Here is a 24,524-nt window from a genome sequence, read left to right as displayed (position 1 = left end):
ATTCTGGAAAAAAATTTTAAACAAAAAATTATGATGTAGTATACAACATTTATGTTGTTGCTGTGAATGATATAGGGTACAGCATTAGGGGTCATCCTCCCCACAGGTGCATAGCCAAAAGAAAGTGCAATTTACAAACAATATTGCCATACTGTTTGTCTGCAAAAAGACAATTTTGCTTATTTTTAAGGCAGGGGGAATATTTTAACCCAGGTAGCACCATTTCCCAACCCCTTGAATATAGACCATATACATATCACCTAGAGCGAATTCATAGCATCCAAAAAAAACTTCCCCCCTCCCCTAAGAAAGAAACCTCCAAAAGCGGCCATCAATGACATCCAAAATCTTTTACAATAACCGAAAGAATCAAGTCGGCCTACATGATGGCCATTCAATTATCCAGTGATACCGTGTATTTTAGAATCACTGTTCAATAAAAACAAGTAGCTTAAATACAACAAAATTCTGGAAAAACATTGTAAACAATAAATTATGATGTAGTATACAACATTTATGTTGTTGCTGTGAATGATATAGGGTACAGCATTAGCCTAATTGGCGAGAAGAGCAGGTACATTTAGTTTTACAATAACTCACATACACTTTTCATACTAAAACACGATAGATGCCAAATGTATGCCGAAGCCTATATATTATACAGACCGTAAGTGGCCGTTACGCACAAAGCGCTGTTTGACCTCAGTTTCTTGTCCACAGTCACGCACGCATGGCCCAAAAGCCTACGCCAGATTTACGCAAATATAGCCCAGACTACAGACAAACACGAAAAGTAATTCCATCCATAAACTAGTTGGCCAATATAGCTAAGTTAATGAAAAATTTGCCTCGTGTACTTCATTGCGATAATAAAACGCAGTATTTTTCATTTCCTTGATTGTTTTCATGCTACTTTTGAGTAAAAGGGGGGGAGGGGGGCATTGGTCCCATTAATCTGCATATGGATGCTTCGTTCTACTAAATAATGCATTACTGGGGTCATGCACAACTATCCATGAATAGTGCATCAATTACACTTTATGTGTTTACCAACACGAACAAAATGTGGAGACCATTTTTATGTGCGAAGACATTAATTTGGATATTTGGCTTCGTTCTCCAACAAATTTATTCCTAAAGTCATATATAACTGTCAAGGTAAGGATCATATATTATTATTGAATTTGTCCCATTGTAAAGGATATGGATATGGATATGTCGTGCGAAAAAAAAAATTATTCCTACAACTGTACAGGAATATATTTGGCCATAAATTATTATTCAGATATTCACACCTCTATTTATTCAAAAGGATGGTTACCCTGAAAAATCATTTCCAACTACTTCCATAACCATCAATCGAACAAACTTGACTATTACGAGACCGACTCCTGCATTACAATTTTTGGCAAAATTAACGTCCATTTTACACGACAACCTTTATGATGTTTTACAAGGCACCAACAACCTTTCCTATTGTCAGCTACATCAGACAGTTTCCGAACTTTACCTCCCAAAAACACAACCGGATTTGACTTTCACACCTCTCATGTTACAAAAGGCACGCCTACTACCAATAGCCAACACCCAAACTAATGGACAAAGACATACCCATATATTATCCCTATCGGGTGCATCAAAGTGCACCCTGCATAACAACATATTATGGTGTTCAACAAAAGTGACCCTCTTGGTCAGCATTTCTGGAACCACCTATACCAATTCCCCGAAGTCATAATACTTATAAAGGCCTTGCAAAACACCGCTTTTTATTCAGAACTTCCAGATAGCTACCAAAACACGCAAAGGTATTGAATTGACAAAACGAACACGCCTAATCCTCTGTGAACACGGTCTTTGATGAGGACAACGCTTTTGTCATGTTTGTCTGACAATGTGCTAATCGCTGTGATCAATAATTGAACGACTACCGATACTATTCATAACTGAAACGATAGGGCTGACCAAAAGAAAGCGGCTACTTGTGGCTAAGTGTAATGAATTGAAAGCGACTACTGGTGGTTAGACTGGAGGGATAAGTGTGAGCCATTGAAAGCGGCTATCATTGACAATATCAAACGTACATGCATTGAAATGGCACAGAACAAATCCGACTCTTTCTCTGTACGTACAGTCATTTACAGCTGGCTTTTATAAGACATTTTGATAAAAGGTGTGATCAGTCGCAAGCGTCTATAATACTGATTGTCTAAAACATGACTAATCGCGCCCTCAATCATATGAAAAAGGCCTGCCTCCGAATTCATTAGTAGCTTACATTATAAAACTAAGATTGCACAAAAAGCAAACTACTGTACTACTTTGGCAATCGTCAGGCAATGCATGTTACGACAATATAAACTATTGATGGTATAACCGGTAAAGTACCAACAAACAAAGAACATTCACATAATAATCACTTTTCCTAAGTACACCATTGGTAGTTGCCATTTGTACACCTTCAATGGCTGATACATTGTACATTGAATTTACAGATATTAAAGCTGTACTACTGTAAATACAAAACATATTTTATTGAGAACGGCGCATCCATATCCAAATACATGTTCTCGTATAATAACGGAGGTCCCGCGGATAAATATTCCTTGGAATTGACAAAAACGGTTTACAACGTCACAAAATAATAGCCATCACGTATTGGTGTTTGCACGAAACAATTTTTTTTACCTAAAGGATACGTATATTTACGCAAGTTGAATTAAACAAGGCCTAAGGCTACAACTTTCTAATCATACAATGTGTCCAACTCTTGCATTTCCTATGTAACATTATTTCTTCGACTAATATGTCTGAACGCCAATACTCCAAAAGTGTTGAACGACCCGGCGCGACCACTGGTCAATGCATTCTGCACAGTTTAAAAGGAAACAGCCAACTGAAGACAGTGACGCACATGTGATGTACACTTATTTCGTGATAATTACATTGAAATATTGAAACTAAGTCAGCAGCAGCTGAACGTTTGCAGCGTGCCTAAAAACCTTACAAAAGTTACAGTCCCAGTCGGCTATTTGTGCGTCGCCGGAAACAAATTAACCTAGGTAATACGAAAACTTTGAAACTCCACCTCTTCATTAACACTTACAGGCATGTACCATACAACTCAGAGCTATTGATATTGAACAAAAGGAACACTCCTTGTCCTCTGTGTGGACGCTCTTTGATGTGTACTATACTTTACTAATGTTTGTAGGAAAATGTGTTCATTTGTGTTCACAATAATTGAAAGCGAGTACCGGTGGTGTTATAAAACTGAAGGGATAAGAGTGACCCATTGAAAGCGGCTTGCGCCCGTTAGACTGAAGGGATAGGTGTTATCTATAGAAAGTGGCTACCCACTAAAGGGATAAGTGTTTTCTTTTGAAAGCGGTTGTCATTGACATCAACAAACTTTGAGGTATTGAAATAGAACAGAAAACATACGTCTCGTCCTCTGTATGACCGGTCATTATTTTACGAGGGTTGCGTTTTATAACACATTTTAATAACAACTGTGATCACTGGAAAACGCCTTTACTGATGATTGTCTGAAGACATGGCCCGCCCAAATTCATAGGAGAAAGGCGTGTTTAAAAATTATTTGTTTGCTTTGTTGATAGGCCATTTTGTCTTTGCAAACAAATTCTACATGGGACAAAGTCATGGTTTGTAATTATTGGGTCTTTTTTTTAATAAGCATTTTGTTATTACACAAATGAATTAATATTGTCGGCATTTTTAACAATATGTAATCTTATAGTCTTTGCAGTATTCAACTGGCAAAGTTGCGCAACCCGAAGCCGGCAGATTGTGCACCCGTGATACATTTCAATTAGGTCTAAAATTCAACGAAACACTGTGCTGCTAATTGTTTCCACATAACCCACCATGAGTAAAAACAAGCACACCTAATACCTTAGCATGTCGTTTTGTGTTGCTTCGTTTGCAAACATTATCAAGAGCTCATCTTCCCCACAGCTGCATATATAGCCAAAACAAAGTGCAATTTTAAAACAATGTTTCCACAATGTTTGAGTGCAAAAAGACAACTTTGTTTATTTTTAGGGGGGGGGGGGGGAAATATTTAACCACTTAGCACAATCTGCCCCCCCCTTAAAAATAGACCATATACATATCACCAACGTAGCACCATTTCCCCCTCCCCCTTGAAAATCGACAAATACATATGACCTAAAGCGAATTCGTATCATAACAAAAAAATACCTTTCCCACCCCTAAAAAAAATCACAAGCGGGCATCAATGACATCCAAGAACTATTGCAATTACCAAAAGAATACAAGTCCTCCTAGGATGGGCATGCATTCAATGGACTAGTGATACCCTGTATTTTTGAATCAATGTTAAAAAAATACACGTACATTACATACAAAATAAGGTAACACATTTTCAAACAAACAGTTATGATGTAGTATACAGCATTTATGTTGTGGCTGTGTATAATATAGTGTACAGCATTAACCTCATTGGCGAAAATATGCATGCAAAATATATATTTTACAATAACTCACACACACTTTTCGTGGGAAAACACGTTAACTGCTAAATGTATGCCTATATTATACAGACCGTAATTGGTCGTTACGCACAAAGCGCTGATTGACATCGTTTTATCAGTGTCCAAATTCACACACGCATGGCCCAAAAGCCTATGCAAGATTTACGCAAATGTAGCGCAGACTACAGAAAAACACAAAAAATAATTCCATTTCTAATTTTCGGAAAAATGGGGGCGGGGGGGGGGGGACATTTGTCCCATTAATCTGCATACGGATGGATATGGATGCTTCCTTTTCTAAAATATGCATTACTAGGGTAATCTACAACTATACATGGATAGTGCATAAATAACATTCGCTGTCTTTTCCAACTCGAACAAAATGTGGAAGCCATTTTTATGAGGGCAAAATGATTGTTATCCTAAAATTCCGTCAAATGTTGTTTCTTAGTGACAAGTAACAATGATTTCTTACAATCAAATGCACGCTGTAATAACCACAATCTTACAGCCATCTAGCCAACTCACAAACTTATCATACAGGGAGAACACTGTAAATTCTCTCTTTTCCCAAAAGCAAACACTCACTTGACGTGTTAATTTTTTTTTTACGCTAATGTACACAAATATAAAAGGCCTATGCCTCTTCACCTGACTGAGTTTTCATTTCATTCAGCGCCTTGCATTGATCACATTCAATACAGCAACAGTGTTATCGCTTTGTGATTGGATACAACATTACACACTCCGGTCCCAACCACCCAATAGAAACTCCTTTTTCAATTGACGTCATCAACTAATAAGCTTTGTCGTGCGTTCCCATTAAACTACGTATTAACTCACTGCTCACTAAGTCTCCTTCAACATAATAAAGTCACAAATTTTGTTTCGTCGTGTATCACATCTACATGGTATCTTACTGAAAGAAGTTCAAAATGTCTCAAACTAAAATATCTCGACAACGCGAGGAAACTTGGTGTTCGCTACACCAACGGTTAAGCTCAATGGAGTTTGATCTTCAGGGAGTCTTCCCTCGGCCAGTGGCGACATACGTCCAAACGCAAGCAGATAGCCTTAGCACTTGTGCTGGCTATGTGTTGTCCAGCATCCTCACGACCGTTTGCTTCCTCATAAGTCTCCAATGCGACGTTCAACTTCCTCATGGTAAACAAAAAGCGAATATGTTCACCATCTTCATCGGCCCCCCATCAACTGGCAAGACACAAGCGATTCGAGCCATCACGACAGATCCCCTATTGGAACTTTTCAACCAAAAAGACATCGCCAATCCCATGCTGAACAAATGTACCGCCGCCGGTCTCGGGAAGAAACTAGCCGACAACAAAAGCGGCTTCATCGTTAGTTCAGAAATCTCAGATGCCCTCGGAAGACTGACCAAAGCAGACGATTGCGACCCCGCCCTACTTTGCGAACTGTTTTCCGGAGAGCCTGTCACATTTACTTTCGCCACCAAAAACGATCAAACCATCCCATCATCTCTACCCTTCGCAATTCTTGGTGGAACCCAGATGCAACCAGCAGCCACACTATTAACGGCATTTAATAAAGGTCAAGGACTTTTGGATCGTTTCCTCATACACGTCCCTCAATGCCTCAGACCGACTCCTGACGACACAGTCACAGCACAAGCTGCATTGCAAGAACATAACTTTTCGTTTTCCGATTTGGTTTCGGCCATGTATGATATCCTGGACACCATCAACACCTTCACTTTCACCGACGCTGCGAAAAGACGCCTCTCAGACATCAATGCAAACATCATTGCTGACATCAACAATGCCATCAAAAATGGCCTCGTCCCACCCAAGTCGAAAACGTTCGACTTCGTAGTCCGGTTGGCTGCTGGCATCCATGTGTTCGTTTACACCTGCTCCGCCTTTCTTGATGGCCAAGACAACATTGGACCACCACCGCCTGAGATTGACCTATCCAGTTTAGAAGCGGCATTGACTTTCGTCGAACACTGCGAAGCCCAGAAAACAGTATTCATGCAGGTAAGTGTTATTAACATTTTTCTATACATTACAAATAACGATTACAACATTTGTAATTGTGTGTTTTTTATTTCAGAGACAAACCTCTAACAAAACTCAGTTTTATGACTCATTCCTTTACTTCCTCAAAGACAATGTTTAAATTTCCAAAAAAGTAACTTTAACCACTTTGTCAAAAAATTATAACTGTAATACATAATTTGCAGAAGATGTACATTTCTGCTTTTACTACTGTTTTCATTATGTACAAGTCTATACAAAAATGGTTTACGCTCATTAGCAACCATTACAATTTGTTCACGCTTGTTGACACTTGTTAACGCTTTTGCAACTAGGGTTCCTATTACACATGATTACAGAATAAACACTTCAAGGCCATACTACGCAAGCGCAATTAAGAACGCCATCCAAACAAAATGGCGGCCACGATATTGGTAAAATACGCCGTTGATTTCACTTGCCTCCAAAATAATTGTTTGGACATTATTATCACTTTATTTCCTATGCAAAAGAAGTTGTGTGTTGCTTTTTCTACCATCTTAGTTATTTCATTGTTGCACAACATAATACACAATAAAATAATACTTGTTGACAACCGTTCACGCTTATTTGCGGTTATTACCGTTGTTGCAGCTGGCTGACATTTATAAAAGACTTGTTGGCACTTGTTGCATTATTTAGTTGAAACCTCCCATACTGTTTAAATTTATAATTCCACTAAAATTCCTTTTTTCTGCACTACACATGACTGCCATAAGACATCAAAATTATCTTGTCACTAATAAACATCATTCGCCTATCTCTTTTTTCAATAGCCACCCACAAATTATGCCTTCACAATAACTGTACATGTATTTCGTTTTTTCCCATACACGCAGGTTCTCAGCAACATGATCAGCCCTGTACTGGAGGACGTACGCCTGCAACCATCTCAAGAAGATGTCCTGCGAGCTATCATCCTTTTCCCAGGCAGAATCGTTACATACCGCAGCTTCACAAGTTCTGGCCCACGGTGTCTGCGCCAAACAACATCCGTCGAATTTCAAACAGCCATCACTAAGTCAGCAACCTACGGCAAGCAATTCACAATCAAGGTCCCTCGCTGCAAACCCATCATGGTCTTCCTCAAGAAGCACCCAGACACGATCACCGACTGGCAGACAGTCAACGAAGAGGTCTACCGAGCACGATTCGACGCTCCCTGCAGTGTGAAGATCACACAAAACATTCAAGCGGCTGTAGTAGCACATGAAGATCTGCCTGAAGACTACTTCAGAGTTGGCTGAATATTTGTAGAACTGCCACCGACAAGAACGGCTGCCCAACTTGTTGACGCACTACAGTCAAACCCACAAACCTAATCGTCTTGCCTCCAGACATATTTTTCTAACTTCGGTAGTCCCTACAGATAGGACCAAGCCCAACAACAAGTATAATACTAATAAAACGTCGCTCTCACCATAACAAATATGTATGCATAATCTCATTATTTAATGTAAATACAATAACATAGATATCTACTTTTCTTCACGTTTCTTCACGTTTGTTCTTCACTTTGTGTTATTATACTCGCTAAATATTCATTTGACATGCACTTTTGATATGCGCTATACTTTGTTATATTTGTACGTTTACCTCATTCAATAAATGTATATATTTCCCTTAATCACTGCCTTTGCTCCCCTCAAAGCTTAGCTAAATACCTCTTTAACCTTTAGATAGATAGTAGTTTTTTTCATACTTTTATATACCCTTAATTATATTGCTTATTCTAAATACCATCTGGTGTTATTTATATAACAAAAACTTAATGCGCCATAGAATCATTCCTAATACTTGATATCAGTTCGTCAATAACTAGGTGTTTCCAAAAATCCAGCTGATACTTCTTAACCTGTTTTGCTAATCCTTTCATTGTAACATTCCAATCCATTTCGCTACAATTTTCGTACAAAAATTAAACTTAAGCTACCAAAAACCTATTCTATTCCTATTGCTACATGTTTTTACAAATTCATTGATGCTCATTTTGGCTTGCCACTCAACCATCACTGTAACCCTACAAAACTTATGTGCATTTCCATGCCGCATTTATTTCAATGCGCGTTAATAATTGTACTATTTTTAATTGTTTTTTCAATTTCAAATATATTTCACTTTAACAGTGCTACATAGCTCAATATCCAACCCATATTTTTTAAACATTATTGTTTACTTTATTATCTATTCTCCATTACACATGTTTTGCTTCGCTATTTCTATTACAAAACTTGCTGCGTTATGATCGACCTGAAGATTCCTCCATTCCTTATACTTCAGTTAATCCAGTTCAATTAATCAATAAACACGCATTTCCAATGCTTTTGTGCTGTGCAAATTTCATCTTATGTCGTACAGTTCTTATTGCTCCTTTCCTATTCTTCCCCAAATTGTTTATCTACTTCATCCCACCATGTGCAATACATAAACCCCCAAACCAAACTGCCTCTATCCAAATATTGCTCAAAGACGGCCCAATAACCGGTTTCAACCATTTATTGTCTGAAGAAGGTCTGCCTTTTAATTCCTTAAACACTTGCTGCTACGAAACTTACAAAAACAAAACTCATTTCAATCTCAACCCCCCCCTTTACATTCCTACCATTTTCTGCCCTATCACAGCACGCCTCCACTTCAGAAGACACTCATCCCCAACCTTAACAAATCCATCAAAGTTATTAAAATCACTAAACCCTTATGCTATAAGCTCCCACTTCAACCCCTAGCACAATATATTCTCAACTCTCCACGGGTATTCGGGACACCCCGACTCCACGACTCCGCGCCTCCACGCCTCCAAGACTCCACCCGCGGCCCCCTCACGAGCCCGCCCTCCCTCAAACTCCATAGCTCCCCGACTCCACGACTCCGCGCCTCCACGCCTCCAAGGCTCCACCCGCGGCCCTCTCACGAGCCCGCCCTCCCTCAAACTCCATAGCTCCCCGACTCCACGACTCCGCGCCTCCACGCCTCCAAGGCTCCACCCGCGGCCCCCTCACGAACCCGCCCTCCCTCAAACTCCATAGCTCCCCGACTCCACGACTCCGCGCCTCCACGCCTCCAAGGCTCCACCCGCGGCCCCCTCACGAGCCCGCCCTCCCTCAAACTCCATAGCTCCCCGACTCCACGACTCCGCGCCTCCACGCCTCCAAGGCTCCACCCGCGGCCCTCTCACGAGCCCGCCCTCCCTCAAACTCCATAGCTCCCCGACTCCACGACTCCGCGCCTCCACGCCTCCGAGGCTCCACCCGCGGCCCTCTCAAAAGCCCGACCTCCCTTCCAACTCCCTAGCTCCCCGACTCCACGACTCCGCGCCTCCACGCCTCCAAGGCTCCACCCGCGGCCCCCTCACGAACCCGCCCTCCCTCAAACTCCATAGCTCCCCGACTCCACGACTCCGCGCCTCCACGCCTCCGAGGCTCCACCCGCGGCCCCCTCACGAGCCCGCCCTCCCTCAAACTCCATAGCTCCCCGACTCCACGACTCCGCGCCTCCACGCCTCCAAGGCTCCACCCGCGGCCCCCTCACGAACCCGCCCTCCCTCAAACTCCATAACTCCCCGACTCCACGACTCCGCGCCTCCACGCCTCCGAGGCTCCACCCGCGGCCCCCTCACGAGCCCGCAATCCCTTCCAACTCCACGGCTCCGCGACTCCGCGCCTCCGCTACTCCGAGGCTCCACCCGGGGTCCCCTCACGTACTTATCCCTCCTATACCAAAACTATACAAATTAAATGCGCCCTCTTTTGTCCACCATTACTATTCATCTTCCTAACGGTGCCCCATCACACCATCGCTTTGGCACTTTGCACTTAGCACTTTCTGCCTACTCAGCACTCAACAAGCCATTACAATACAGGTATTGTACTTGATGCCCATTCCAACCTTAACAAACACAACTCACCCCATCTGTTCTCATACTTAGACTTATATTCTACAAACTGAATACGTTCTGTCTCGAATCTCCCATTATACAACTCCGCCTCCACCGCGCAAAAAAACCTTGCTCCGCCGTGGCCCTGCATTCTATAGTTACTCCGAAAGTGCTTTCAACATGTTCAAAATTATAACTAACAAGTAACATGAGTTTGTCTGAAGAAAAAAGACTTCTTTAGCCTGCAAAAGTCACTTTGGTACTGGACAGTCATCTGCAAAAGTCAGTTTTGAACAGAACTCTTACAAAATAGAGGTGTCCTAAAAGTAAGGATTACCACACTTAGTCCATGCTTAGTCACAACGTTCATGACGTTAGCACTTGTTACCAAATTTCTTTTCGGGAAAAGTTCCGTACTCGGACTCAATTTATCTGCTGCCAAACATATTAATTGTCACCTCACCTTGTCATTTGAACCAAGAGAAATCCAGGAAGCTGTATAAAGGTGAAAAAAATTTACTCAAAATGTGTTTTTAGAGCACATTTTGGATGCATACGTCGTGCAGAACTAACTTGAAGCAGCCGGTCAAAATTGATTGTAGTGGCTGAAAGACAGCGGTACGTTATACACGTGACATCAACAACCATGACGTCGCATGAGCCTGCCAATGATAGTGCAATACGTCATTATGAATATTTATTTTCTCATGAATATTTAGTTTATTTCAATGGATACTTCAAATACGTCCAAAGATTGATTATTGCAACAGCGATCGTGCGCGGCCTAGCGGTTAAGAGTCTCGTGTATCAAGCAAGCGTCAGAGGTTCGAATCCCGATGAAGTAACTGACTGATTAATAAATAGAAATTAAGGAAAGGAGAGGGTGAGAGTAGAGGAGGGAAAGTGGAGGAATAACCATAAAAGATGTAACTTTTGGCGCTAGAAAATTAATTGAAAAAAGTGACGTCCGAGTACGGAATTTTTTCCAATGTAATGTTATTGTTAACAACAAATAAAAAATGATGCGCAAGTGACGTGTTCAGCTCTCCAGTTTTTGTGTCATGGCACTAACTGTAACTTCCTTCCAGCTCCTTTTGGAGGCTTCTGGCATCCGTTTTTGTGTAACGCAATTGCAACCATGTTCCAACTTAACAATGCTCAACACGCAATATACCTGATGGGATACATCATGGATCATTCACCTGTCAGTCACGCGGTGCGCCGCGTGCCCGCCGGGGGCGGTAGTTTTGGCCCAACAGCCCAAGACCGGCTTTGTCTCGTCAATAGCGCCCTTAGCCCCATAAATGTGGCCAATTTACTGGACTACCTCCGTAAACATAGGCCACACATCCACCATGCACTGAAACTACTCGGACATGTTTGCAAAGTTATTTCCACATTCCGAATTCAGACCCAGTTCATTTATGCTTCGAAAAAAATACGCTCACCCTCTTAATAACAAAGTCAGAACCTGCTTCTAGTCCCATAAATGTGACGTTAATAACTGGACTACCTCCGTATTAAATGTCACAGATACAGATATGGTATTTGGACGGAGGGTCTGTTGCTAAGGGAGCTGAAAATCCATTCGAAATCGCAATTATTTTGTCACTTTATACTCACCCAATGCCGTCTACAACTGCTTAATATCAACAAAACGTTAAATTCGGCACCTTCAGAGGTCTAGTTATCTTGTAATTTCGAGTTGAATTCGGCTGACTTTTACAGCCATTGTTCACGAAAGGGTCGTGTTGCATTATTCATGGTGTGATAAATCGCGCCCTCACTAGCTTGCATCAAATTTTGACAATGTGCATTTGTACGGCTGTTGCCTGTCATTCAGTTTTGGTCAAAAGTGTGCCCGCATACAAAGTCCTGTGTAGATCCGTGGATCCGTTGTCAAAGTTTTTTTCCATGGCCATGTAAAGTGAATGGGAGGGGGGGGGGGGTTCTAAAAATGTCTTGCATGCAAGTCCAACTTGTAGCCCAAAATGGCTCCTTACTTCACTTTGCCTGGGGCGAAAAACAAACAGCAAAGCCACATTGAGTAAATGGGGCCTGCTGAAACAATAAAAGTCTAAATTTCTGTACCCTGAAGTGGCTCTGTGGGTCTGCGGATCCTTGGTGAAAGTGGAGAAACATTATAATTAACGGAGGCAACCAAGTATGATCGCGAAGCTCAGCAGGCTAGGAGGTTGATTTATAAGTGGCAATTCTGCAATTGTTTCACATGATCAATTGATCATGCAACATCCTGTGCACATTATACCATGGGCAAATAAGCCAGTACTGACGACGTCACACTTTGTTTACACTTGTGCTTTCTTATGGGAGCCTAGTGGGACGACGGTTTCGTAGCCCCATAGAAAAGTGCACACGCAAACAAAGTGTGATGTCATCAGTACAGACTACAGAGGCTCAACCCTAACCCCCTAGGCCCTTGTTGCTTACAACCATCCTCAATCCTCCAAAATCCTCCAAAATCCTCCAAAATGTTGCAACTCCGCCTAAATTTTTCAAAATTGTCAGACAGTCCTGCCTCAAAATGCATTCATCCTCAATCCTCCAAAATCCTCCTCATCCCAAAACTTTGCACTCGTGTTTAAATGAAGGATAACCAATGCCAAATCCTTCAAAATCATCAGACAGTCCTGCCTCAAAATGCATTCATCCTCAATCCTCCAAAATCCTCTTGTGCTTCAATCACCATTCATCCTCAATCCTCCAAAATCCTCATGTGCTTCAATCACCATTCATCCTCAATCCTCCAGAATCCTCATTTGATTCAATCACCATTCATCCTCAATCCTCTAGAATCCTCCAAAACCGCCAGGAGGATTTTGGAGGAGTGAGGTGATTTAGGGTTAATGGATGATGGCACAAGTTCTATACCGTGCCATCTGCCGATGCACAAAAGTCTGCAATGGGCGATTGATTCATGCTGGCCTCTTCAATCTGTGTCTGTGAAAACTAGGAGTTTTATTAAACCTAACACATTTATTATACTTTTATACTACTAGAGTTCTGCCGATGATACACATCCCGAAAAGTGGGGTCATACCGAATTAATATATGGACTTTCTTTGATGAACTAAAACGATGAACTTTTTTTTAATATCTTGCCGTCTAAACCTTGACTGATTCAGTCATTGGTCAAGAATATCTCAGGTGTCTTACTGAGCCCCGGGAATTTTGTTAAAAAAGATATTTTACAATTCTGGTGGACTAATGCGCTTTTTTCTTTTGTTTCAGGTTCATGGACAAGAAATTATCATGTAAGTAATGTTTTTCTGCTGGTCTGAGTCGGCCAGCCTATACTCCCCTTTGCCCTTACATGTACCTCACTAACTAACTGACTGACTCCCCAACTCCCCGACTGAGACTGACTGACTCCCATAGACTGACTTACTGACTCACTCTCTGTCACTTGTGTCTTAGAATGCAAGTGATCCTATATGCCTTTAGTAACCCTCGTCGCTGCCCCCAAATATCCCTCAGTATCCACAACGGAGGTTTTTTTTTGGGGGGGGGGGGGAATCTTGTAGACTTGTGGAAGATACCGCCCAACTTCCAACTTATCTATTTAGGAAGGGTTTGATGCCCTTGAAACCTTTTAAGGACGAAGAATTTTGCCGCTGGTTTCTGCACATAGAAGGTCTTTGAAAGTGTAGTAGGCCAACCATACCTTAAAAATTTGGGTTAATTCTTAAGATTTTTCATTTTTTGTTTCCATTTATTTTCATTTGCAGTAAAGCTGAACAGCAATCGCAGGGTGACTGGCACTCTGCGAGGTTTTGATCCCTTCATGAACCTTGTCATGGACGAGACCGTTGAGAACCTGTCTGGTGGTGAGAAGTACGACATTGGCATGGTGGTAAGCTCCCACATCCTCTCAAAAGTTTTTTTTTCAAAAATAGAATTTTTATGAGTTGATTAAGCACACTTGAAATCTGCATACGATAGCATCCATTGCGTATGCCAATTTTGTACTACGTTTCATTCATCAGAGACATTATTTTAGTACTACAGTTAATCTGAAAATACAGATGTTGATGCCACCCCATACCTCCATCCAAATCATATAAAGTACATTGTAGAACTACACAATAACAAACACAGTGGGATCCACAGTTTTTCAATTTATATCAGTATATTTCTAAGATTTTAAGTATACATGTAGTGGTTGTATGTTGTTGTTAATTTCAACTACCAATCCTGGTAATATTATAAATACATTTTGGGAGCCAAATGGGATGGTTATTGTAGCCGAATGTTTAGTGAAGCAGTGTATGTTATAATGGTGTTGTTCAGTATTGTTTTCAAGATTTTTCGACACTTTTCGGATTAAATGGTCCAATACATATGAATACACTGAACTTAGGTTACCCTCTCAGGTCTCATGTGATTAAAGATAAATTCAGACATACATCATTTTACCCTTTAAGAACACAGCTTTGCTAGGGCAAAACAATAAAATAAGAACAAGATACGAAGATTGATTGTTTACATTTGTAATTTCTTGCAGGTAATCAGGGGAAACAGTATCATCCTTCTAGAAGTGCTGGAGAGAATATAGCCCCTCTGCCACAGGCAGCTCTGAACTCTTGAAAATCTTAGTCCAAGTCTCTGACTCGATGGTGGACCCTGGAACTTAAAACATGAGCAGGAGTTTCCAGTGCCTTGAGCTTTTTCCTTGGAAGCAACAATTACTTTCTGAAGAGAACGGCAGTTTCGTTCGGGAGCCTTGCGATGAACTGCCAACATTCTTTACCTATTGGGTTGTTAGCATCCAGAAAACTGTATTCTTTGATTCTTAACCCTAACCCATAGGCCCTTTTGGCTATGAATCACCCTTAATCCTCCAAAATCCTCCAATTGCCACCATTACACATTAGACTCGGCCTCAATCCTCCAAAATCATCCGTTATTTCTTGAATTTGTTCAGTGGAGGGCTGACCATTGCCTCAATCCTTCAAAATCCTCCAACCATACTGTTCATTGGTTGAGGCAGCGCCAATGACATTCAGAAGCAGTGCGGGTGGTATCAAGCGTAATGCGGGGCTCAATTATGCATGACTGAACATAAACAATGATAGGTACAGCCTACAAACTCTACACCATTGTAGTCTTCAAAATCAACCGACAGTTTTTGCCATTCAGCCGCAAACCTCCAAAATCCTCCAAAACCGCCTGGAGGATTGTGGAGGATTGAGGAGGGTTAGGGTTAAGGAATGTCACAAAGACCTGTTATGTTTGAAGAAGGAAATAAACAAATTTCTAGTTTAGCATTGACACTGAAACCCTTTTCACACTACCCATGTTGAAATCAACTTGGATTCACCATAAGTGGAACGGGGTCACATCAAACGCGGGTACGAAAGGCTCATCATTCATATTTACAACAGTGTGTACACAGGTTGACTGTAAATTGTTTATTTTTTACCCCGGTAGAACCACTCAACCCTGGTCCCGACCATGGTTGGAATTAACCTGCGTACAGTGCTGGACCCGTGTAGAAGCGCTGTTGGATTCTTGTTGGCGTGAAATGGGTTGCAGAAATCTCTGTGTTGGATCCTGGTCCAACATTGAAATTTTAGCCGGTAGGGACCATTCTGGGTACTTACACGGCTCAGAAAAATTCACCTGTTAAATCGCCAGTTTGTGTGGTTATTTTATCGGGTACATTACTGGCAATGCACATATCACATCACAAAATTGAGATATAGGTGTGTGGGCCAACGCAATAGTGATTTAATAAGCCACTACATGTATTTCCAAGCCACACTGGTCCCTAGTGTGGAAGGCCCTCAAGAGCCTAAGTGCTGCCTGCTAATCAGAAATGTGTCTAGATCCGTAATTCTGTGTTTATTGTACATATTCTAAAGCACTTGTCATCAGTTTTTGTGAAGTTCATAAAGAAGTGCACAAGGCTTAGAACTGAAACAGCAGTTCATGTTGGTTTCTATGTTGAAACAGTGCCATACACTGATGTAGGTTAGTCTAAACGTTGTTTTTCTTTTGTGGGGGGGGGGGGGGTGCTGGGGAAATTGATGACATTTCATCATTTTTCACTAGGAGGCAAATTTCCTATATCTCCGTGCACTAAATTTGGCTCTTTGTGAAAAATGACGATTTGTGATTTTGTGGAGATGACCAAAATAAGGCTCTCCGGTTATTTGTGTTTGACTTGGTTTACTGTTATTTGTATTAAATATTGGTGATTTTTAACAGTTGATAGTGTGATCATGGACTATGCCAACCAAAAAGTAGTGAATTTTACGCCAGGTTTGTACTACCAAGCTGTGTTGTAAAATTAAGTGGTTACATAATCGTTTATGAATAAAAAGATTGTTCCGTGCCTTTCTTAAATGGAGGTTTCTTTTGTTTGAATTACCCCTGGAGTTGAATCCTCATAAACAAACGATCTTCGATCAAAGATGAGTTGAGGGGTGAAGATGAATTTTTAGTGATGTTACGCATCCCTCGCCCTTTGCCATCTACGGATCCTTGAATATCAACAATGAGCAAATTTGGGCAAGGACCATTTGTCGATATAGTGGTTTGTCAATTAGCGCACTAACAGCAACGTGCGAACGTCTCAAGTCAAATGCTGGTCAAAATGTCATCACAAAACTTCTGGCCGTGTGCTGGCTCCCTGCTGTACGTAGTGCCTGTGGTCCAAATGGTCGACTAAAGTATAGTCAACCATCGTCGAACTATGCTTAACCATTGGTCAACAATAGGATTGTAGGTCAACTCGACCCCTGGCTGACTTGCCCCCTGACCGACTCGCCCCCTGGCCGACTTGCCCCTACTCGCCCCCCCCCCCACTGACTTTTCCCCCTGACTGACTTGCCCCCTGACTGTCTCGTCCCGTACAATACGAATACGGCCCCTGACCGACTCGCCCCCAGTCGACTTGCCCCCTCGCCAACTCCCCTCCTAGCTGACTCGCCCCCTGGATAATTATTTACATTCAGCAGCCATCTTAAAAATGGAGGGGAATACATTGCCTGCGGTCGCGGTGCGAGTGAAACGCTATGGAGCCAAATTATAAGTGACAGCTTTTTTTTGTAATGGCGGCCACCTGGACTCGGGGGAAATGACAAACCAGCTTTATATGGATTAGATGCGACAGACCCAAATGATGTCACTGATTAAAATGTAGCATTTTTTTATCAAATTAAAAAGGAGGCGGCCTCCAAAAAGGAAGCGGGTGGGGACGCCCCCCATTTCTTTTTTGACAGATATTTAATCATAATTTTTTAAAAGCCCCCACCCACCCCCCCCCCCCTAAAAAAAAAATGGAGGGAGATAGGAAGGGCATCGTTTTCAAGTTGTCCCAGCCCAAACAAATAACTTTACTAATATTTTTCTTATTTTTTTTTAAATATATGACCTTCAAAAACTTTTAAATCTTTAACGGAAATAACGACAGACAAAAGAGAAAACAAATATAATAACACATTGTTAGGGCTGAAAATAAACTAAAATGATGAAAACTGAGGGCCTATTTACAAAATGTCATTGAAACACGGTGGCGGTACCAGCCGCGCGCCAGCACGGCCTGCGATGTTGACCGTCTGCTGCGCGCACTGCCCCTGGGGGACTCTGCGGAAAATCACGCTGCGCTATATCGGTCAGTGCCCAAATGTCCTCACACTACAAGGGCGGATCCAGAACACAATTTTTGGGGGGCCAAAAAATTTTTTTTGTCCCCCAAAAAAGTGGGTCAAAAAAATTACGGCGTGGGGTTCGGGGCCCGCTTAGGCCCAAAAAAAAAGTCTCCGGTTTCTGGTATGCGCGCGCGTCGCCGTAGCCATGCGCGTCGGCAAAATGAAATTATTTTTTTTTCAATAAAAGATGATGTCTCAAAACCGCCAAACTCACTGGTTTGACTGGAATCCTGCTGCTGCACAATTTTAACGTGTTTTTAGATGGGGTTATGATCGAGAATAAGCTTTGTGTGGCCTCTCTGGACTCCCATATATTTGCACTAAGTTTAGTCGGGCACCATTTGCAGTCGTCAGCCGACATTTGAAGCAAAAAAAACAGGTAAAAAAAAAAAAAAAGCCGCGTCGCCGCACCACTTTTTGGGCAAGCTCCATACCAGAAACCGGAGACTTTTTTGGGGGGGCCTTAAGGGCCCCGATTTTTTTTTGGATCCTAGATGCTCTGTGGTGCGATCTGAGGCAATTTCTGACCACTTTAACCAATGTTTTTTTGAGAGAAAGATGGTGGTGTACTCATTGCCCACCTTTATTGCGATGTCACATAAAAAAAAATTGGTTTCGTTTTTTCTTGGGGGGGGGGGGGCATGGCCCCCTTTGGCCCCCCCGGATCCGCCCTTGTCACACTATCAACCTATATTTCTGACTTATTAAACTGTTTCAAACCCACAGTGTTTATAAAGGATCTGGTTTCTTGTATTTGTACCGGAAATCCTTTAAAATGTTTAAATAATTCGGCTCCATAGTTTCATTTTTTTTTTTTAATCAAAGACCACCGGCCCCGCCCTCGCCAGTTGCATGAACGGGTGGTTTTGCTATAAGGTAATGGAGAACATTATAATCTTGAAGTAAATTTCACGACTTGAAAAAAAGACCAGCAAACACGATTTTTCGTTCTGGCATGATTTATTTGTTAATTCTCATTTGCCATTAATTTACAGAATCAACCAGCTTGATGTCACATATTGTTTCATTCTGTGCTATGTATCAGCGTTCTAGAGTTTCATAGTGTCATACAAGAATGTGATAAATACCCGGGAGTACCAATATCTATAGGCAACAGTAATATTCTGATAGTACTAACCAACACCATTTATGATAAAACCAAAATACATTATGCTGGAAAGAAGAATGCAAAGAATTTCTTTTGCTGTGAAAAAAACCTGCATCAAAGCTAAAGTTAGGTTTAAACTTGTGTTACATACCTACTTATATGAATGACAATGTGTATATATTTCCATTATTTGTCTTCAAACTGACCACATGTATACCTGAGGTCAATGGTTGTGTTAGTAACTGATGCTACTACAATTATTCAAACTGTTATTTCAAAATTAAGCTACTTTCACTCGTGAAAAAAGTGGTCCATCGTAAAATATTAAAATTAAGGGATCCATAGGATATGACTCAATTAATAGAGAATGAAATGGAATGAAGAAAAATCAGTGCATGTCATGTTTGGACCGAAAATAAGACCAGAACTCCGGACTTGAAAAAGGTGACGTCATTGCGGGTGTCAAAGGTCAACCTCGTATTGGAGCTCGAAAGCTATGTTAACGAGGTTGTTAGGACACCCACAAAAACTAACACTTGAACAAACGGAGTACTGGTCTTAACCCTTGCCTCTATAAGTGTGTGAAAAAAATCATATTCAAATTGGAGGATTTGAATATGAAGCAAAATTGAATTGATGGTTTGTTTTCAAGATTTTTAAATCAGTTTTTTTTTTAAATACCATATTTGAATAAGCCACATCTCAGATATTAGTTAACAGAATAAATGGTTGTCAAAAATCGCACAGAAACAGTAAACTTTGGCAGTACTCTCTTTGGATCAGTTGAACAGCAAATCTGTGGTTTAATAAGCAGATGTTTTCATTAAATTTAAAAGCTTAATTATTTTTTACCGTACTGGAAAGTTAGCAGCGCATGATAATTATAATCTTAATCATGTTCTCAATGTTCTTACAACTGATCCAAATGACCAAACAGATCTGCAGAGAAAAATCATCACTGGCTGGTGACTATTTTGTACGCAAGTGGCCGCAGTGATTTCTCAATGTCTCGCTGCTGGAAACTAGACAAAATGGCTGCATCTTGATAAAGTTCTCTGGTCTGTCAGGGCCAAGTCAAACAAAGCAATTCTCATCGGCAACTGAGAGACAACTACATGCAAGAAACACTAGGAGGAATGGAGAACATTAGCTGTCAAAGAATACCTCAGAGTATTGTAAGGAATGAAATTTTTGTTCTGTCCTTTTCTTGCCTGGAACAATTTGCCTGTGAATTCCTTCGTGTAACACACGGCCCTAACGCCGCGTCCAAATCGGTTGTTTTAGACTACGGTTTGCATGTTTCCAGCCTTCCACTACTCATGAACTGCTCTGAAATCGTAGTCAAAAACATCCGATGAGGACGCGACCGGTCTTCTCTACTCTTTCTGTGCGATTTTGGATTTGATAAACTAACAAAGACGGCAACGCATTTTAGGAGAAGGAGAGGATGGGGAAGGAGGAATAGGAGACGGGCTAGAAGGCTGCTGCTCAGCCTGCACCATTTCCGCGATGAGATGGCAACGAAGATTAGGAGAAGGAGAGGATGAGGAAGGAGCAATGGGAGACGGGCTGGAAGGCTGCTGCTCAGCCTGCATCATCTCCGAGATGAAATCGTCTAGTTTCCCCGAGATGGCATCCAGTGTTGGGCGAGCATCAGGAATTCGTCTCATGCAGAACTCGCCTAGCAGACGGAGACCGTGGGGGATGTTTGCGTCACTGGCTACATCCACGAAGAGATTGCCGAGACTGTAGATGTCGGATTTCTCGGTGAATGTGTCTCTGCCTTCCAGAATCTCGGGGGCACACTGGAAGTCAATGTGTGAGAAAGTAAAATGACTTTAGTCTAAGCTTTTACATCGGGCAAGAATAACATTGCTCAATTGATTAGAATGCAGACTGCAATAATCTATTGTATTGTTCTTTGCACTTCATATTCAGCTGCACAAAATTATATATTTTTTGTTTTAAAACTGAAGTAAAGAAATCTTAATCTCAGTGAGTTTAAAAGTTGGGAAAGGAAGGAGAAAGCATCCAAGAAATTGACTGTGTTTAAAAGATGATGGCGTGTTAATTCTCTTGGTTTCGTTCGTACCTGCTTGGCAAGTTCGTAGAGCTTCTTCTGTTGCTCATCATCAAGGATCGTGACTGGGCCTGGATTCGAAATCTGCAGGGCGTTTCCCAGGTCGATGATCTTGCCACGCCAAGCCACATCAGAGCCTGGTGGATTGGGACACACCATAGCATTGCCGCAGTGTAGGTCGCAGTGAAGCCAGCCAGCAGCGTGTAAAGCCTTGAGTCCCTTCGTGACATCACGGCAGACGTGTAGCCACTCTAACGCGTTCAAGAGATCGTCCTGCAGCGCCTTGCGGAAGTCGTAAGCCGTGTTTCTGCCAACACCGCCTACGAGCTCTTGGGCGTAAGAGCAGTAGTCGATGACTCCTACAAATTTGGGGAAGAAGGGACAGTTTCTCACCGCATGCATGGCTGCCACCTCGTGCTGCAAGAAAGAGAAGTTTTTAACCAGCACCTTGACAGCAAGGAGAGTATTGTCTGCTTTATGACGCATCAGTAGGACTCCACCACAAGAACCCGACCTAAGCGCAACTTCTTTTCCGTTGTCAGACATAATGAACTCCAACTCGCTAGGATCGATTGAGGGATAGGCTGTGAGTTCTGGTAGTCCTTGCTGAGGACTTTGTGTTGCTTGAGGGCTCTTAGAAGAAGCATTAGCTGTGCTTGATGTGTTATCAGTTGTAGCCACATCCTTCCAAGATGAATTCTTTGAGATTTTCGGTTGTGGCGAATGGTGATTTTCTTCAATTGATGCCTTGTTGACAACTACTCTTAATGAAGCTGAAGTGTGAGTCTTATCAGAAAGTTTTGGCAGTAAAGACGCTGGACTTCCAGATGGTCGATCTGAGTCGCTCTTCTCAGTCTCTTCGGGTTTTCTTGCAATTTCGTCCATTTCTTTTTGGGCATACACTATGTATTTCTTTGCATTCATGGATGAAGTATATTCTGCGCCTTTTTCAGAAGCGGCCTCTGCGAGACTTAAGGTGTCTTTCTGAGCATGGGACGCTGCTCTTGATGCGTCGTTCGAAGATGACTTCTTCGAGATTGTGGGTAGATGTGCACATGGGGATGCCTTGTTGACAACATCCCATGGTTTACTTTCAGTAGACATCATCTCAGAGAGCTTTGAAATTGAAGACTCTGGACATTCAGCTGGCGTTACCTCTTCTTGATCTGAGTCGCTCTTTTCAACTTTTTCTTTGTGTTCCTTCAAAGTAGTTTCGAACTTTGTCTTTGCAGTTATGGATGCAGACGGTTCGGAATCTTTTGAAGATGCTACCTGTCTAGAACTCCAGGCGTCCTTCGGGACCTGTGGTGTTGCACTTGATGTTCTTCTGTCCCCCTCGATTTCTGAGTCTTTCTTGACAGGATTTGCAGGAGAGGCTAATTGCAAACTCTCAATACTCGACTCTTCGTCCTTTGTCGATAATGAGATGATTTGGTTCAATTGACGCATTATGTCTTTGGCTTTTGCGGCGTTGGCATGAATTTCCTGTTGGGAAAAACATACAGACTATTTAAAATACTTCAAAATTTCGAAATATTTTTTGTAATAGTTTATTCTGACCATTCCTGAAATAAACTCAGACCCGGTCCTTCCTCAGGTTCCAAGAAATCATGAGGTTTAAAATCACTTCGCAGAAGTAATGAGTATCAACCTACCCAAGCCTCCTTTCTTGTGAACGGTGTCTTGTAGTTGGAAACAAGTTGCATCCGTCGCATCACATCCCTTCGCTCAATACAACTCAGCACAACCGTCAGCCAATGAGCAAAGTCCTCCGGATAAGATGTTTTTAAAGCAAATGCCGGGGCCATCTTGAGCTGCAAAACCAACCAAAACAACGAAAACTGAAACGATTGCTTCAAACATGCACCATGGAGACAACGTAAGATTTATATGGAGTTAATTAAGCAATAGGAAAGAAAGATTAAGAGGTCAAACTCAACTCTGAAAAACTTTAAAGTATGGATGATGTACGATGTTTATTATACTCACAGCGAGTCGCTGCTGACGAAGCGGTGGTAATTCTGTAAACCTTTGTCTGCTTTTGTCTGCAATTGTCTTCTCATCAAAAGAGTCAACATCCACATCAGCTTCTGAATTTGGCATTGCCCATGAAGACTGTGGATAAAGGGGGACGGGATATTCTAAATGTTCGCCAGAACGATGAAACATTTCCTTACTGCCAGCACTTACAATTTTAACATCGAGATATAAATTAATGGAAGTCAACGTGAGTATTTATTTTATCAAATTCGTAACTTCCAGGTAGATGTAGCGAGTTAATATTGTGATGGGACACTGACAATGCTTACATCGCTCATAGATGATACCGATGAGCTTTCTCCATCAACATTGTAGATGAAGTCTTCAACATCCGTCTCTGATCCTACATTCTGAGACGGAGAGGAATTCTTGGATGAGGAGGAGACAGATTGATGAGATGGAGATGGAGACACTGGAACTGAGATCGATTCCCAACCACAACCATGGTCTCCACTTTCTCTTCCCTCTTCGTGAGGCTTGCCATCGCCACGTGAGATCGACGTCAGAGGATCTGCATTAGGTATTCCTACTTCCTCATCTGATGATATCTTATCCCGCATCTTTGCTCCTTGCCCCTGAGATGGAAATGAAGGCAAGTCGCAAACCGAGGAATTGCGAAAGGAAGCATTCCTAGGAGCTGAAGCTGGGAGTGACCCGTCACCGTAGTTGGCGACGAGGCTCGTAACCTCCTTCTGCTTCTGTGATGTGATCAGATTGTCACTTCTTGGAGCAGGGTGGGAGCTTGACTGGAGACGGTCCCAGTCAAATTGAGGTGTTCCTGGGATCGGGAGGGGCTGGTTGCTGTACGAGGCTGGTCTTGTTGCCATGGCAGCACTGCATTGCCGATGATGCATCTTTATACTTAATGCTGGAGAATAAAGCAATTGGCCAGTAGGACACATTTTTTCCTATAAGGAATGTTTTCTTTTTCTAATTGTAAACATTTCAAGGAATTGTTCAGGGTAATGTTATTTTTCACAATGGCTTTTCATTTTGAAATTCAAAGGTCCAAGAACATGAATTACAAGCAATGCACCTGCCATAAATCAACTGGACATTTGTTTTTATTAATAATTCAGATGATGATGTTGTTACAGACAAACCATGGATTTTGCAAGATAGATATAACTTACCATTTCCCTTAAATCCCTTCGCTTCTCGATTCTTCATCAGAG

General features: G+C 41.8%; 3 protein-coding genes across 3 annotated transcripts in view; 2 read left to right on the top strand and 1 right to left on the bottom strand.

Annotated features, from left to right (window-relative positions):
• LOC119735848 (small nuclear ribonucleoprotein G-like) overlaps nucleotides 1-16,814 on the top strand; it is a 30,116-nt gene extending 13,302 nt beyond the window's left edge. Inside the window, exons 2-4 of the mRNA XM_038209789.1 lie at nucleotides 13,698-13,720; nucleotides 14,195-14,319; nucleotides 14,971-16,814. Coding sequence (XP_038065717.1) covers nucleotides 13,698-13,720; nucleotides 14,195-14,319; nucleotides 14,971-15,021 — 199 coding nt within the window. The 3' untranslated portion in view covers nucleotides 15,022-16,814. The remainder of the gene's footprint in view (nucleotides 1-13,697; nucleotides 13,721-14,194; nucleotides 14,320-14,970) is intronic.
• LOC119735838 lies at nucleotides 5,204-8,890 on the top strand. Its single transcript, XM_038209779.1, has 2 exons — nucleotides 5,204-6,532; nucleotides 7,411-8,890. The coding sequence occupies exons 1-2, from the start codon at nucleotides 5,453-5,455 to the stop codon at nucleotides 7,816-7,818; spliced, it is 1,488 nt and encodes a 495-aa protein (XP_038065707.1). The 5' UTR covers nucleotides 5,204-5,452; the 3' UTR covers nucleotides 7,819-8,890.
• A 3,799-nt stretch (nucleotides 16,815-20,613) lies between the features above and the next one.
• Nucleotides 20,614-24,203, bottom strand: LOC119740277. Its single transcript, XM_038215542.1, has 5 exons — nucleotides 23,619-24,203; nucleotides 23,299-23,424; nucleotides 22,965-23,123; nucleotides 21,322-22,794; nucleotides 20,614-21,034 (listed from the first exon to the last, which is right to left on the bottom strand). The coding sequence occupies exons 1-5, from the start codon at nucleotides 24,201-24,203 to the stop codon at nucleotides 20,639-20,641; spliced, it is 2,739 nt and encodes a 912-aa protein (XP_038071470.1). The 3' UTR covers nucleotides 20,614-20,638.
• Between the last annotated feature and the right edge of the window lie 321 nt (nucleotides 24,204-24,524).

Source organism: Patiria miniata, unplaced genomic scaffold, assembly GCF_015706575.1.
Source record: "Patiria miniata isolate m_02_andy unplaced genomic scaffold, ASM1570657v1 HiC_scaffold_10, whole genome shotgun sequence".
Lineage (NCBI taxonomy): Eukaryota > Metazoa > Echinodermata > Asteroidea > Valvatida > Asterinidae > Patiria > Patiria miniata.
This window is presented reverse-complemented; position numbering and strand designations above follow the sequence as displayed.